We start from the raw sequence: 17,070 nt of genomic DNA, 5'->3' as shown, positions 1-17,070 counted from the left end.
AACCGCTCTGCAAGAAGATTTTTTGGTGGGATCATTTGACCATTAGAAGACCATTGCTTTTCTTAAAATTGATTCAGATTATGTAGGAAATGGTAGCATTCAAAACCTTAAAGAAGTATTTTGATTTTGGATTTGAAAATAGTCCTCCCTTTGAATCTAAGAGTGGAAAAAAAAGAACAAAACCCCCAGTCTAGACCACAAGAACTTTAAGCTTCTGGAGTGACATTCAATGCCTTCTGGGATTCTTTTTTTTTTTTTTTTTTTTTTTTTTTTTTTTTGGGGTTTTTTTTTTTGTTTTTTTTTTTTTTTTTTTTTTTTTTTGAGAGGTTTTTGCTATAGGGCGCGTGCGCTCTCCAGACAGGCAGAGAGACACAAAGCAAGAAATCACCCCCCAGGGGGGATGGCCATGCCGCAATCCCTTCTTCTCTGCTCTCCTCTTGGGATCTTGGAGACACACGCATACGCGTTAGTTTTAAGCCACTGGGTCTAGGACGTGAACCGCAGTCGACTACGTGGGAGTCCAGCGACATAGCCATTACACTAACTGCTGGTCCCCCCTTCTGGGATTCTTTAGAGCAATAGCTCTTTTCCCAATTCCTGTTCAAATGTTCACCTACCTGGGTCTGTGTTGCTCTTTTGCCCTTAAGGTTTCCATTTTTTATGCTATTACTTCTCTTTTCTTCTTCCAAGATATAAAATGATGAATTCAGAAAGCTTCCAGGAAAACCCAGCTTCCATCACCCACAACTGATCCATCAACTAAACTACACAACATCTGGAGATCTAGAGTGGCCTATCCTGCTTACAGTCTATTTTTTTGAATGAGGAAAAATAATGGAACAGTTATGAACTGGAAAAGGAACTTCATGTGTGTCTGGGGTAGACAGGATTATGATGATGATGTCAAATCACTGGAATTTCTTTTTTATATTTGATATATAGATATAAATACTATAGGAGGGGAGGAGGGATATGGTTTCTAATGAGTATGCTAAGAACTTAACACTGTGCCTGCCCTATGGGAGGGACTTAAATGATTTTTGCTGAATGGTTGAACTTGGTCCTTATTTTCTTCCCTTTATTTTCTCAGAACAGTTGGCTTGAGAACCTCTAGTGTAGCATTCCTACTTGGATCCTATAAGCCACAAGATAAAAGAAGTAATTCCGAGGAAGGCAAATTACATGTTCAATGTTACATACCCCCTTGCTGATACCCTGCTTACTTCTGTGCAAGACAACTAAGAGTTGGCACACAGTAGGTACTCAGTGCAGAGACACTGGATGAAGAATAATGTTGAGGCCCTGCCCAAAGTATCAGAAAACCATCAGATTCCTGCTTCTTGTATGGGATATGCTGGCTCTGGAATTGTATGCTGTTCTCTTTTATTCCCTCCCAACTTCTACCTGTGCACGCATTCACATGTATAACAAGTATTTGTTAGGTAAATGTTTTGTGTCAGATACTGCTAGATACTGGGGATACGGGGATTTAAAAAAATGAACCTGGATCTTTTCTTCCTGGAGCCAACAATCATGAAAAACTTGGCATCTGGTTATTTGGGGTTTAGGAAGAACAGCAGGCAGGTGATTAGAATCTAGACTTGGGTGTCCACCATTCCAACTGACTTTGACAAGCAGGCACCTTCTCTAAAAAAAACTCCAAATCATGATCATTGAAAGGACAGCCATTTATCTTCCTTGGTTCATGTAACATGGGGGAAAGTGCACAGATCCTTTGCGGCCACCCAGGCTTACCTTTTGACACAAGACTCAATCATGTCACTTGCCATCAGCTTCAGGCGTTGTTCTAGGTGCTTTCCAAACTCTTCTTCGGGCCAGTGCAAGTCCCGAATGAAAGTCTGTAGGGCATCAAGTTTCCAGAACAGATCTTCTGAAGTGCCTGATCCATTACTGGCAGGATAAAAATTAGAAAACGAGAGTCACTCTACTAGCCTCAGGCTCTGAAAAAGCTAACACAGAGACAAGTGGGGGCTAGAAGGCTTAAGGCAAACAGTGGCTTCAACATACAAACGACGTGTGTTGGCGGAGGAGGTGGGGACAATCTCCACCGGCAGATTTTGAGTTTTACCATACATGCCTTAGTCTACTTTGCTCAGCCAATTACTCCAGACCAGTGAGAAGTCTGAAGAAAGTGTTAACCCACAACTAGGAGAATGGTGTATGGTAAAAATCAGCCTTCTTTTAATAACCACATTAACACATGTGATGATTCAGATGAAGGCCACGGACCGGGGAGAAAAAAGTCTCAACGGATAATAACTACATGGCAACATGCAGTTATTAAAATCCAGGGTTTCATGCACTTCCCCAGCTCCCCTCCAGAGTGGAGGCTTCTTGGAGATTGCACAAGACTTTCAGTTTTAAAAGGACAGTGCTAACAAAGTGGTGAGCGAGGACCTGCTTTCTCTCTTGAGCTGGAAAGAAGTTGGGGTGACTCAGATTGAGACAGGCACACCTGGATACCTTGAATCCAAGATCCTTGTACAGTTTGGTAATTATTCCAATTTTCATAGACCAGCCCATTGCATAGGCAGCCCCAGGATGAGGTGAGGTGGGGCAGGGGAGGGGAGTGGACAAGGATATTTGCAATGCTTTAGGGCTCAAAACCTGAGCTCTTTTACCGTTGCACCATCTTACCCAGTCCTCTGTACAGATGGGGAAGTTGTTCTCAATTCTTTTCTGTACAACGACCTCTAAGAAACTTTTACCTGGGGCATCCACAGAAAGCCTGTATATGGTAAATGCTCCATTGCTCACCCTCTTGCCCTTCTCTGGCTGGCTTTCTCTTTGTTAACAATCCCATTTGGAGCTCTGAGGGGTGGCCGCCCCCCCACCCCCTTCCTCGCATACCACTAATGCTAACACGGTAATTTATAAAATGTCCAACACACCATGCATTACCACTTGTTCTGACATCGTCTATAGAAACAGATGAGAGTGGGTGTTTCTATTGTGACAGATGCCAGCTGCATTGAATTAATGCTTCAGAGAGAAATATAGCTAGTGCATAAATGCATACACAGCTACTGCAGGGTGGGAAGGGGGCAAACTCCCAACATGCCGAGAGGGAGCCTACGGCCTGGACCAACAGGGTAATGTTTTCAAGGACAGACCAGTCTGAGGTCAGTACGTAGATGTATCTGACACGAAGGAGCAGGTAACATGGAAACACGTCCTTAAAATGAAAGGTGGCAAAGGAGGAAACTGAAATTATGAAAAGATATAGAATCAGGCATTTCCTGGTGGGTGATTGAGAATCCACGCCTTCTTTTCAGATACTTTTGTAGTAAACATTGTTAAAAAGTGGGGGAATGCGATGTCTCTCTGAAAGTCCAGCCTTCCCCCTACCCTGTTCTGTGCTTAGGAACGAGAAACCCCAACTTTATCTAGTCTAAGACCCGTTTTGGAACTGCATGGTTTATGTTTTAAATCATTAAGTACATATGAATGCAATAATTGGTATTTATTACAACAACATTTTGACACCCATCTGGTTTCAGAGTTACAAAAAATTCTTGTAGGGTTTTTTTTTTTTTTCTTTGAAGAGCTTATTATTAAGTTTTGACATGAGGAAAAGAATATTTTCTTTTTATTTTTAAGATAAACTGTTAATGTTAAGGCAATAGCACCAAGATTATTTTGATTGCTGAGCAGTTACCAAAATGTGTTCTCACTTGTGCCTTAATTAATTGAACAGAGACCATCATCTACTTCATTACAATGTCTTGATTCATATCTTTTCAAAAACAATGTCACAGAGCATGCATGGAAGAAGGTAAGAGAAGCTTTCAGGTATTTATTTCGGAATTTTTAACAGATACTACCTAATCTAACTTTTAATATAGTCATCTTAGCATGAATATGATTTGTATTCTTTCTTAGAAGTTTTTTTTTTTTTCCCTTTGAGATACAAATTTTTGGAAGCTTTAACTTGTCTTTAAAAGAGAATCAGACATGTTGACCACATGAATTCATTGTGACCTTCTGAGCAAATACAGGCTTTTAAAAATATTACGCAGTTTTGGAGGAGCCAGGTCATTTTAAAGTCCTATTCTCTACTGGATCACTGCAAAAATGGAAATGCTGAGGGCCATCTTGATGAATGTGATTTCAAGATTTTGAAACATCACTGCCAGTTTCAGATCATTTTTTATTCCTTTGATAATAACACTTCTCTTTGAAAATGTGCCAATTTATTCTTTCAAGAAAAAGCTTATCTGGCCTATAATTAGCTGTGGTCTAAGAAAAGGATCAAAGGAGGGTATAGAATCACTAAACCTTATTTCACTTATTAAATCATGCACGTGGTTCCAATTTAATTTCCCTGAGGTAGAATTTAGGGGTGCTGGGTCTTCTCCTTGCTAAGGAAAAAAAAAATAAAAAGAGAGAGAGAGAAAGAGAGAGGGAGGCTTCATTTCCTAAGCTAGAAGAAATGGCTGCTCAACCTTCATTCCCCCAAACAGCTGGCTTAAAAGAAGCAGCCCAGGCTTTAAGAAAAATAACCCCATGCAATCCTGGCATCTGTATGGATGAATGTAATGAATGACCACAGATCTCAGACTACAGATGATATGGCTACCAAAAATTTAATTATTTGATGGCTAAATCTTGCATTCTCAAATTTAGAGGCCTTCTTGATACCTAGATATCAAAGCTCCACATTGTATGATGACCTTGGAAAACCACTTTACTAACATTTATATTACTAGGCTTAATACATTTGGAAATTTTGATTTAGTCCTGAACATATTGTAACTATATCCTGCCACTGCTGACACCAGAAATAGGCTTTATGGTTTAAACAGTCTCTAGACTTCTTTTTTTTTTTTCAATTTTTATTTTTAAAAACCTCAGCATCTAGGTAGATATGCTTCTCTCATAGATTTGGATCAAGCAAAGATACCTGGCCAGCCCAACAAAGAAATGTCTTGGACTATTTCTGGATGAATGACTCTTAAAGTCATGTCACCTGCATTTAAACAAAAGGGGTGGAGGGGCTGTAAAATCCTCTTGCAAAGGGATTCAGGAAGTGAAACACAGTCCTCAAGCATTCAGTGGGCGGAAGACAAATTGTTAGTGCTGTATATAGAGCAAACGTCTTACAAACATGATGCATGCCAGAAATAAACAATATTGTCTCTGTATGATCAGCAAAATATGTCTAATTATCCATCTCCATCTCTGTTATATAGGATGTATAGAAATAAACAATACATATCCATGCCAAGATCACTTAGATTGAAACGAGATCTAATGGGAACTGAATACACACTCAGCATCATATATAGCAGCCATCCATGACGGTGCCGAAAAAGTAGGCATTTGTGGGATGCCTAGAGGGATGTTAACTGGTAGATTTGGTACTTTGGGAAGGTTCACATTGGGTAGGTTCACATTGGGTAGGTTACTGGTTAAACTCCTGTGGAAGAAACAGACAGAAAGAAAAGAAATACCATCACAGTGACAATGCAGATGTGGCAGAAGCACACGACAGCTGTAAATAAACTGGATAAGTTCACAGCAGGACAACAGTGAAAACTCAAGCGACACACTTCAGAGAGCAGCTTACGACGGATGAGGAGCTGTGGCGTGGCTCAGTATTAAGAGGAGAAATGATGAAAGTTAATGGACAAAATTAACCACAGAGTGACTTAAAAGCATGGACACTCATGGAGCACCCATAGACAATGATCACATTATTTAAATGCCTTTGTGGGGTGGGGGGCTTTGGCTTCCAAATCCACTACTCAAAGAGTCTAGAGCTTGTCTCATACTACGAACCTGGAAGTTTATGAAATTCTTGGCGTGGTCGAGGCTAGGGCTGCTATGAAGTAGCTGGGGCTGCTAGAAATGGTGGAGTCCTTGAATTTTTTTTTAACTGTTATTTCTAAGTCATTTTGACAGAGGCACACTTTTCAAGTCAGATACTAGATATAGGATGGCATAAAAAGCTCACCAACTAGAAAGCACACAAAATGGTGATGAGCAGAAACTGGGTTCTCTCCAACTACTACACCTTTTAAAAAAAGTATTATATTCGTGATAGAGTACATACATATGCACGAGAGAGACAAAGAGAGAAGGCACTCTTCACGAGGTCTCCAGCTTGTTAGGATCCTGGACACCTGTGCATTCACCCAGTATTTTCCAAGCTGACTGGGGATTCGAACCCACAGTCAGTAATATGGCTTTCAGCACTGTAGTCCAGTTTGCTACTGAATGCACAGCCCGGCTGAGCCTCTCCAACTGCTATTTCTGATGATGTGAGTATGGATGATGAGGAGTCAGAATTGATGGCGAAGATTAAGAAATTATATCAAGGAGAAGGATCAGCTTTGAAATAATTTTATAGAACACCTAAAGCAAACTAAGGCCAATTTAAACTGGAGAAATGCTTACACACAGAAACAGACACCTAGGAAAAGAAAAGAATCCAAAAGTCAGCTCTTGTAGTAAACTCTCTGACCAAAGGTAGATTTAAAGCGTGGCTTCACATCGTAGTCACCCTTAAAGTGGGATAGGGGCTGGTAAAAAGCACAACAGGGGTTTCTGGAGGGTTGGGACACTGTGCCTTGATGTGAGTGATGATTACATGGGTGCGTTCAGCTTGTAAAAATTAATCAAGCTGTGTATTTTTCTGTAAAAAGTTAAAATAAGTGAAAAAAGGACTAAAGTTAAATGTGTTACCTTGTATCAGTGTTTTGTTTTTGAACAAAGATATATCCACTGTATATAATGGAAGGGAGGTGATTTATTTTATTTTATTTTATTTTTTTTTTGAGTAGAGAGAGGAAATAAAACAAAACCAAACCACCAACTCAAATCAACTATATTTCTTTGGAGGGACTATGTCATATACTGCTCCACAAGCTGGCACTGTGTATCTCTGTAGTGGCATTTTAAGGGTGTTCCATCCAGCCAAAGTCACTGGCACGGTAGAGCCCATCCTAACTCTGCATCTGAGAGGAGCCTTCCTGTTTAAGTGAAGTTGACAGCACTTTGGCAAAGGAGTTGAGGTTCTCTTTTTGGATCCTGCAGGAGAAGAGCAAGTTTTGCCAAAGCAGCTCTGCCCCGGGCAAGCTGTGTTTGACTAACAGGACTCCTACAAGGGCTGGAGCTGCCTCTGGGCTTGCTTAGGGTGGCAAATCTCCTATGAAGTCAGAAATTCTGGACCTTGTAGATATTTTGGATGCCTGGCTCCTCTAGAAACAAGTTAACTCCTTTAGAATGGCAATAGAGCCCCATTTGTGGGCTGAAAAATTGCCAACCTGGCATTCTCTTCCTTAAGTGAAACAGGTGTCCCACAGATTTGTCCTTTACACTTCGCATTTTTGGGAAAGCCAATTATACATCTCAATTTGGGACTAAAGAGTGTTCCTGTGGGAATGGTCAAGAGATTAGCGAAATATGACTATTAAATAGGAGGGAAAATAAAAGTTTTTCTTCCATGTGTCTCTGTTTAACTGGGGAATTTGTCTTTGAATCCAGTCCCTGGTGGTTCTCAGTCTTAAATGCTGCCATGTAACGAAACCGTTGGCGATTTCCACTGAGACATGTGTAAGCCTATATAAGCAAATGTGATCATTAAATGATACACACACTGAATAATGATCAAGGAATTAGGAGATTTTAGAGATGGCAGCCTGGAAAGTTAAAATGTCAATTCTGAGCAAATTAGAAGTAGCTAGGAATGAATAATATACAAATGTATGCAAAAGCAACTCAATTTAAACATTAGCGGATGATAAGTACACAAATTAGAAGTGAGCTTCATTTTCCACACAAAAATAAAAAAATGCTTATATTAATAAAAACATATTGTATTTGTAACATATGACATTTTGGCTAGACTAGTGCACTAGATTGGTATAGAAACATTTCCTTCATGTGACATACAATGCTCTACTTTTAAAAGGATGAAACATGTTTGATCATTTCCGCTTTTAGAACAATAATATAGTATATCACTTACATTAATGATATTTCATTTGGATAATAACTGAATAATCAAGAAGGCAATTCCAAGCATACTATTTTATTAATGTCCATATGAAAAGGGGGATTTTCTAGTAGCACTCAGTTCTACTCAAGCGTTTGGAATTACTGACAGCTGCAACAAATCATTATTTTAAAGAGGACCTTTTAGCAGTCACCTAAAAACAAATCACTCATGCTTCCCTGTGAGAATCATAATTGGATACCACTGGATAGTATAAGATGCATGAATTGCAATCCTAATAACTAGTATATGTTAAAAACTGGACTCTCTCGTTTATTTTGGAGACTCTTTGTTAAAAAATAATAGCTCCCATTTAGGACAAAGGGCCCATGTCTTGAGCACTGGATTAGAAATAGTCTCATCTACACCAGCTCACAAGGATGAATGCTCTAGACATGAGCATGTCTCATCCTCTCTAGTGATGGAAATGGCTGGAGGTGGGGTCATGCTTTACTTTCTAGAATACATTCTTATGAAGACGATATCTCCACGGAGAAGGGACACAGTTGGGTCTTTTCTCAAAGCCTTCTGCTTTAGATTTATGGGTGGGGTTAGATTTAAAATAGAGAATGTCGTTTACTTGTACGAGCCACTTGTTGCGTGAATAGATGTAGCTCAGCATGTCTTTTGGTACTCTGGATATGGAAGCCTCTCGCAGCCTTTGTAGGTCTAAGCCCTGCTCGAGTACATGGGCGCTCCTTACTGTCTTCCTAAGTCTACAGCAGCGTCTCCTTGAACTTTTTACTCATGATTATGCCCCCAGCCCTCAATGCCCTTCTCCATGAAAATTTATGGATTTTCGGAACAGATTTATGGAACATCGGTTTCTGTATTGTACATAGACCTCTGCTTCATATGTACAAAAAGTTGTTGTTGTTGTTGTTTTTTTTTAACTCCCACTCCCTTGAACCAATTTTCACCAGTATGGGGTACTATAAAGCCCCCATTAAGAAGGCATTACCTAGAAAAAAGAGTTCAAACTTTATGGGATTTTAGAACCTTTGAAACATTTCTCTAATCTTATGACTTGCCCTCCTATAATGTTTGCTGGCTAAAACTGGACCTTCACTATTTCTATCGCATGCTCTGCCATCCCCTCACAATTTTACTTTTCTCCTTGTTCTTTCTCAGTAACCCTATCCCCTTTGAACTCTTACTGTCCAAGCTATTTCCTTCTTGACCCCTCAGCAGAAGCGCATTCCCTTCTATTCTACTCTCACAAGTCTTTCTTGTGTTATTTGTACAATTGACCATTGGTAAATATTGCATTGTTTTTCTTATGTGTGCGTTGCTCAGGCCTAATCTAGATTAAAACCTCGGATTGGGTGAATGTATCTTTCGCTTTCCCATTCCCATTCTTTTCCTTTTATATCTTTACACATTTCAGACTATGTAGGTCTTTAAGAAACCTGTCAGCCAATCAACAAATATTTATTGAACAACCACTATGTCCTAGGCCACATGCTAGGCGCTAAGGAGGTAGTGATGATGATCAATGTGTATTTGGGTGTGACAAAAAAAGAGTCACATTTTTGGGGACATTAGCATTGAGTCAGCCTTAGGTATTCAGTCCTTGATTTACAAAGGAGGATACTGAAGCCAAAAAAGCCAACTGAATTGCCTAAGGTCACCTAGCAGATTACACTTGCAGTCAGAAGTCCTGATTCTAATCCATTACTTGTGTATTTCCTATCAGGTTGCCTACACATTGCTTATGTCTGATGGTTTATTATCATTAAGATATTGACATCTTTGATAATCCAGAAAAAAGACTTTATAAAAATTCCTCTCATAGACATATCTCAAGTATAAAGAGTTGAAGTGCATTTTGAGAAATGAGAAACCTAGATTGTACAGTGTGCATCTGTCAGAAGCAGTGCTTAGTTCTACCATGCAGAGCCATTCTAACCTAACAGGGGCAATCCCGCAGCCAAGGAGGTGCTGGAGTAGAGACTGAGTATTCATCTGTCAGGGATAGGGTGCTTGCGGCAGGGAATATACTAGACTTGGCAAGATTTGGGATTAGATGTCTCCAAGGCTTTTCCCACATTTAAGACCACAAGGACTATTAACCATGAGCCAGTGCTAAAGAGCTGGTAGAAACGTGACCTACCTGCTTGTTAGGGCAGGAGCTCCAGTTCACAGCTGCCAGGAAGGTTGTGAGCAACCTGCCCAACTGTGGCTGTGGTCCTATGGCATGTCCCGATAGATACCCATGAGAGGGCTAAACTGGTCTAGATTTTATTAACAATTTGTGCCTGTCTCTGAGAGACTATCTTCAGCTGTTGTTACAAGCTATACCATGATATTTTTCACTGATTCACACTTTTGTGTTTTTCTTTTTGTTTTTTCACTATAGGGCATGTGTGTGTGCCAGGGAGAGAGGGAGGGGGGAGGGGGGAGGGAGGCAGAGAGAGAGAGAGAGAGAGAGAAATCACCCCCAGAGGGTGATGGCCACGCTGCATTCGCTTCTCCATTCTCTTCTGGGGTTTTTGGGCATGTATGCACATGTGCCTGGTATGAGTTTCGAGCTGTCAGGTCCAAGAGTTGAACCACAGAATTGACTATATGGGAGCAGCTGCCTTAACCACCAAGCCACCTGCTTGCCTCAATGCATTTAACCATGACTGTTTCTGGCTTAACAGAAAGAGAAGTAGCTGCTCTTTCCTCTTCCTGCAGAGATGGAAGGCTGTCTTTCTGGGGAAAGACAGTAATAGGACTTAGTCATTTTATCCTTTCTCTTAACCTCAGCTGTACCAAGCCCAAATGATTCTATATTTTGTTTTATAGGACTATATTTAAAAATAAGAAAATAAGCAGATTAAAGATTACTTTTCATTATTTTTGTTTGTTTTTTAAAGATTTTTTTTTTTTGCCATAGAGTGTGTTCGCTCACTGCTTACTGTAGAGGGAGAGAGACAGAGATAGAGAAAGTGAGAAACCACCCCCCCACCCCCAGGGGGGAAGGCCACACTGAAATCCCTTCTCCTCCATTTTCCTCCTAGGATTTTGGACACCCATACATACGCACCTGGCATGATTTTCAAGCCACCTGATCCAGGACTTGAACTGCGTTTGACCATGTGGCAGTTCAGTGCATTTACCACCATTCTATCTGCTGGCCCCTTGATTCTGTTTTTAATAACCACAATCCATTGGTACCATTTTTTTTTTTGCCTGAGTGCTGTCTTTTCTTTAATATTTTGAATACTTTAATTATTTTGAGTTTTGCTTTACAATATATTTCTTATTTACCTATGATCAGGTGCTATAATCACAAATTTTGAAAGTGGAAGAATGGAACTATAACCACTGTTTGAGAGAAAGGATGGCATGTGTGTGTGTGTGTGTATTGGAGACTCATGTGGCAAGACTGAAAGACTGGGCAAATTAAATCTACTTACTTAAGTCAGTTTCTTATTTTTTTGCTCACCAGACAGACAGAGAGAGACATAGAGACAGAAAGTGAGAAATCACCCCCCAGGGAGGATGGTCATGCTGCATTCGCTTCTCCATTCTCTTCTGGGGTTTTTGGGCATGTATGCACATGTGCCTGGTATGAGTTTCGAGCTGTCAGGTCCAAGAGTTGAACCACAGAATTGACTATATGGGAGCAGCTGCCTTAACCACCAAGCCACCTGCTTGCCTCAATGCATTTAACCATGACTGTTTCTGGCTTAACAGAAAGAGAAGTAGCTGCTCTTTCCTCTTCCTGCAGAGATGGAAGGCTGTCTTTCTGGGGAAAGACAGTAATAGGACTTAGTCATTTTATCCTTTCTCTTAACCTCAGCTGTACCAAGCCCAAATGATTCTATATTTTGTTTTATAGGACTATATTTAAAAATAAGAAAATAAGCAGATTAAAGATTACTTTTCATTATTTTTGTTTGTTTTTTAAAGATTTTTTTTTTTTGCCATAGAGTGTGTTCGCTCACTGCTTACTGTAGAGGGAGAGAGACAGAGATAGAGAAAGTGAGAAACCACCCCCCCACCCCCAGGGGGGAAGGCCACACTGAAATCCCTTCTCCTCCATTTTCCTCCTAGGATTTTGGACACCCATACATACGCACCTGGCATGATTTTCAAGCCACCTGATCCAGGACTTGAACTGCGTTTGACCATGTGGCAGTTCAGTGCATTTACCACCATTCTATCTGCTGGCCCCTTGATTCTGTTTTTAATAACCACAATCCATTGGTACCATTTTTTTTTTTGCCTGAGTGCTGTCTTTTCTTTAATATTTTGAATACTTTAATTATTTTGAGTTTTGCTTTACAATATATTTCTTATTTACCTATGATCAGGTGCTATAATCACAAATTTTGAAAGTGGAAGAATGGAACTATAACCACTGTTTGAGAGAAAGGATGGCATGTGTGTGTGTGTGTGTATTGGAGACTCATGTGGCAAGACTGAAAGACTGGGCAAATTAAATCTACTTACTTAAGTCAGTTTCTTATTTTTTGGGCAAACTAGATGAAAAGCATGCCAAAGATCATTCTTACTTGGAAAAATGTAGAAAAAGAAATCTCTATGTCTTTACAAACCCTCTAACAAGTGATCAGATCAAAGTTCATACTTTTTCTTCACATGGTAGGAATCTTGAGAGACCACTCCTCTTAGCATGGACACATATCTCCAAGTTCTTTTTCATCCCCTTTTTTTGTATTATTCTGCAAAGCTGTCCCATGGCATCCATACTTTGTTTACAAATCACTTAATAAAAATGTGTGTGATTGAAAGAGTTTTAATTTAGCTTATGTTTTAGTTGGTACTTCCAATATTTCCACATATTCGGAAGGCATGACCTATTTAGCCTTAACTTGAATAAACCACAGTCAGATTCACTAACCAATAGCAAGTACAATCTAGGACAGCAAAAAGCTATTTGTAAAAACCTACACACTGAGCCAGCAGGTAGAATGGTGATCAAGGCGCTAGACTCCCACGTGGCCGACTGAGGTTTCAGTACCAGACCTAGTAGCTTGCTTTCTCACTTTCCCTTTCTCTTTCTGCCTCTCTCTGGTCAAATAAAAATAATAATAATAATGCCAACAAATTGAATTAAATAAATAATTCTGTAAAAATAAGAACAAAACCAAAAGACACATATTGGGGCTGGCAGGTAACATGGTAGTTGAAGCACTGATTCCAACATGGCTGACCTCGGTTCAAGTCACAGACTTGGTGGCTTGCTTTCTCACTTTCCCTTTTTCTTTCTCTGATCAAATTAAAAATGAATAATCATAACAAATAAACAAATAAATGATTAAAAAAAATCCACATATTTGCATAATCCTCAGGTTATTATTCACAACTATTTTTCCTTTACAGATTTTTAAATCTTTGAATTACTGATCCAAGACTTCACATTTTATCTTTCTCCTCACATTTTATCTTTTTAAGCAGTAAAAAAAAAAAAATTTCCCAACAAAACATTTGTAAACCAAGATTTCCAACTGTGAAAATGATTTTGGTCCTATCCTTACTTCTGATAATATTAAGAACATTTAATGCTTTGAAAGGAATAGTGGTCATATGTTTGGCTTCTGAAGAATTGAACAGATTATAAAATGACTTCAATGACATTATCATGAAACTTCATGGCAATTCTTAGATGCTAGATAGGAGGTTTTTTGTTTTTGTTTTTGTTTTTGTTTTTTTAATCAGCTTTGTAGAGAAACAAAATAAGTTCACAGAGGTTCAAGCCTTGCCTCCTGGCCATTACATGGAATATGAGGTTTTAAATCTAGAGCCTGTTAGGGAAGAGTGAAGGGTATCAATAATTTCCTCCTATGTATGTTGATAATAATAGCTTCTGCATTTAAATCCAAAGAAGTAAATGCTATCTCAAGACCATTGTTTTCAAAACATGAATATTACTCATTTTAACCTTTTCCTTTTTACAACTGTTCTCCAAAGCACAATCATATTTATTATAGTGAGCACTAAAAACCAAAAAAAAAAAAAATTAAAATAAGAGTACTTTATTACTACTTTATCATTAAGGGACCCAGTTTTATCGTCATGAACTAAAATTCAACAGAGTCATATTAAGAGACTATTAAAAACCTGAGAATAGCAAGCTGAAATTGGGATTTCTTAGTACTTGCAAAAGAAGAGCTACCGCCTGCTATCAGTTCTCAGTAGGGTAAGTCCAAAAACCCCGCTTTTGACTCAGATGTGGAATGGGAACAGAGAGAGTAATTTTGTGGTAATGTATCATTCAGAGTTTTATATGACGTAATATTAGAGGGAGGGTTGCAATTCAGAAAACTGCTTAAAAACAGGACACAAGTCGAAGCTTCCAAGTTGAGAAAACACCTCTTGACTATTTGTTCTGGAGTTCTTGAAAGTGTGCTTGTACATACCCGCATTCTGTTCTATGCCGTTGTTACATTCCAAAGGCTTACAGGACTAAAGAGTACAAAATTATTTTCTTAAGAAAAAAATAAGACTCTAATAGTGTAAAGCCAATACCAGGATTACCGGAGCTTTTTGAGACATACCATGTGATTTTCCACATGGGAATCTTTATTTTTCCAGAAAAATAAGAATCTGAGATTAACCGGTTGGTGCCCTCAAGTCAGAGCTCTCTTCCTTGCCGGTGAATGGAGCACCAGTGTGTCTTTCAAATGTTTTCAGACAGCACTTAAGATTTGCCAATCAGTTTTGGAAACCGACAAATAGACAACCCACAGGATTTTGTGTAATTTATCTTTCAGGATAGCTGTCCCATGAAAAAAATGCATATTTTGGTCAAAAGAAACCTTGGGTTATGTATAATTAAACAAGATTGTGTATTACTGTATTGTCAGAGTTTTAAAATATGCCAATGTATTTTGTGGCTCTTCAAGAGACAAAAAATTGAGTGGGCCAATGGCAGACATAATGTTTCCTAAACATTCTTGGCCACAGAGTCCTTTTATGGTGTGTGTCAAAGGCCTAGACCAGGGAAAGGCCAACACTGCCACAGTTTTATAAACCAAATTTTATTAGAACATAGCCACACTCATTCATCTATGTATTGTGCATGACTGCTTTCATGCTGAAATGGTAGAGATGAGTAGTTGTGACAGAGATTCTGCACAAAAAGCCTAAATATTTACTATCTGTTTTACTATCTGTTATTTTATAGAAAAGGTTTGCTGATACCACCTACCCCCACCCCAGCCTAGAACACTTTGGAAAACACTAATTCCTAGGGATAAAGCCATTGGAGAAAGACACAAAGTACAAACATCATAGCCAAGTTTACGTCCCTTCATTTACCTTGTATAATAAAATTAACATTTCATTTCACAGAACATTTCTCAATCTCGTCCCCCACCCTCAACTTGGGCAAGGAAGCTGTGAGTACCATAGTAGAAAATATGTATGATGTCTTCTCTCTGTCCGTACCAACAATGAAAGCCACATGACACTATTAATCCATTTCTCTATGACTCTGTAGCCATTTGTACCCAAACTCCGATGGTATCAAAAGAGGTTTCCTTACTTGACTGGTTCCCATGACTCCCGCTCAAAGCCCCTGTGAATGGATTGTGCAATTGAGGACTCCATCAAATCCACATATCTAACAACAAGTGGGGCAAACAGGTCTTGCAGGTGTTTGTGGAATTTTCCATTGCACAAATTATCTAGAACAGATAAGCAAACGCTTGGTAAGAACTCACAACTGCTTGATCGATGTACAATGTACACAGAAACAATCATCTTCTACATTACGAATAACCTGCTTCTAAGGAAATCAAAAAAAGCAAAGAAGAAAAAAAAGTACAGGAACAATATTCCTGCTCATGCTTACATCTGTTTGGAAGGAAAATGTAATTCAAAAATACTTTACCCATTTGTGTGGCTCCTCTAGAAGAAAAAACAATCATGCTCCTTAAAAAAAACAACAATGAAAACAACCACCCGCATCCTTTTTAATGTTTTCTTTATACACACTCTCTTTCCTGCCATTAAAAATTACAGGAAGAAAGAATATTCTTTATACCCTCGCCTCTCTGGGGAGAAAGGTCTATTTTATGGTGATTGTTGCTGTAAGATACTCTGAAATGCTTGAGGTGTTATTTAGCTAGATGTCTTTTGATAAAAACTGTAAATTATGAAGAGGTTAAGTTAGTTAATTTCTCCCAGAGCAAATAAAAATACAAGGAGTGGGCACCTCTTAGATTGCTCTTGGGTTCTTCAGCTTCTTACATGGATTTTCTCCAACAGGAGACGTTTTGGAAAAAAGGGTATGCCCACCAGCTATAAGTTTTTGCTATGTTTTTAGGAATAATAAAACTATCAAGGCTTATGTCTGGCTCATGGTCTGCTTAGGATAAAGACATATTAGCAATCTGTTCATCGGTACACTACTTAGGAAAGTCAAAGGGGCAGAGATGATACATACAGTCAGTACGGAGGAAATCGTTCAGCAGTTGAAACAGTGGAAAACTGTCCCATGTGTCTGGGGGTTGCACCTCTAAGGCTGCATCCATGTCCACCGCAAAGAGTGACAGGAACGTCTCTGCATGCTCCACCATTAAGTCTGACCACCATGCAAAGGCCTTTGAGATTTGGCAGAAAAACAATAGACAAAGAGGTGATGAGCTTCTGTCCCAGACATAAGACGTGAACTCTAACCCTCGCTGTTTGAGATCAATTGTGCATCCAGCAGGGTTTGGTAATTTTATTGTAAAGAGAACAGCATTGTGGATACAATTGGGCTTCTCAGTGTCTGAGGCACTGTCTTTTTTTTGGGGGGATTCCAGGCCTGCCACGAAGAGGCTTTATTCTGACCTATGGGTCAGAGGATGCAGCTGTAGAAATGACAGGCATGGAATGTCTGTTCAATTTACAATAATTCAGTACGTTTTGAGTCATGCTTTTTATCACCATTGTTGGCTAGTTCTTGCTCTAACATATTAGAATTTGGGAGTTTCTTCACTGTGTTTATGGGTTTTCTGCTGGTCTAACTTTAAAAAATTGCATTTACTGTTCACTTATATCTGTATCTCTTATATCATATCTATGGTCTCATACAAGCTCAGGCACTCACA

At 39.2% G+C, this 17,070-nt stretch overlaps 1 protein-coding gene across 25 annotated transcripts in view; it reads right to left on the bottom strand.

Annotated features, from left to right (window-relative positions):
• Positions 1-17,070, bottom strand: part of CADPS (calcium dependent secretion activator) — a 423,537-nt gene that overhangs the window by 101,612 nt on the left and 304,855 nt on the right. For 16 of the 25 annotated variants that reach the window (XM_027775523.1, XM_027775527.1, XM_027775526.1 and 13 more), the window contains 4 exons: positions 16,422-16,578; positions 15,519-15,660; positions 5,294-5,440; positions 1,756-1,911 (listed from right to left, as the gene is read on the bottom strand). In XM_027775523.1, coding sequence (XP_027631324.1) covers positions 1,756-1,911; positions 5,294-5,440; positions 15,519-15,660; positions 16,422-16,578 — 602 coding nt within the window. The remainder of the gene's footprint in view (positions 1-1,755; positions 1,912-5,293; positions 5,441-15,518; positions 15,661-16,421; positions 16,579-17,070) is intronic. The other 9 variants (XM_027775537.1, XM_027775536.1, XM_027775531.1 and 6 more) reach the window with 1 other exon arrangement.

This window comes from Tupaia chinensis, unplaced genomic scaffold, assembly GCF_000334495.1.
Source record: "Tupaia chinensis unplaced genomic scaffold, TupChi_1.0 Scaffold000569_1, whole genome shotgun sequence".
NCBI lineage: Eukaryota > Metazoa > Chordata > Mammalia > Scandentia > Tupaiidae > Tupaia > Tupaia belangeri.
The sequence above is the reverse complement of the archived record's forward strand: the minus strand, read 5'-3'. Positions and strand labels throughout refer to the sequence as shown.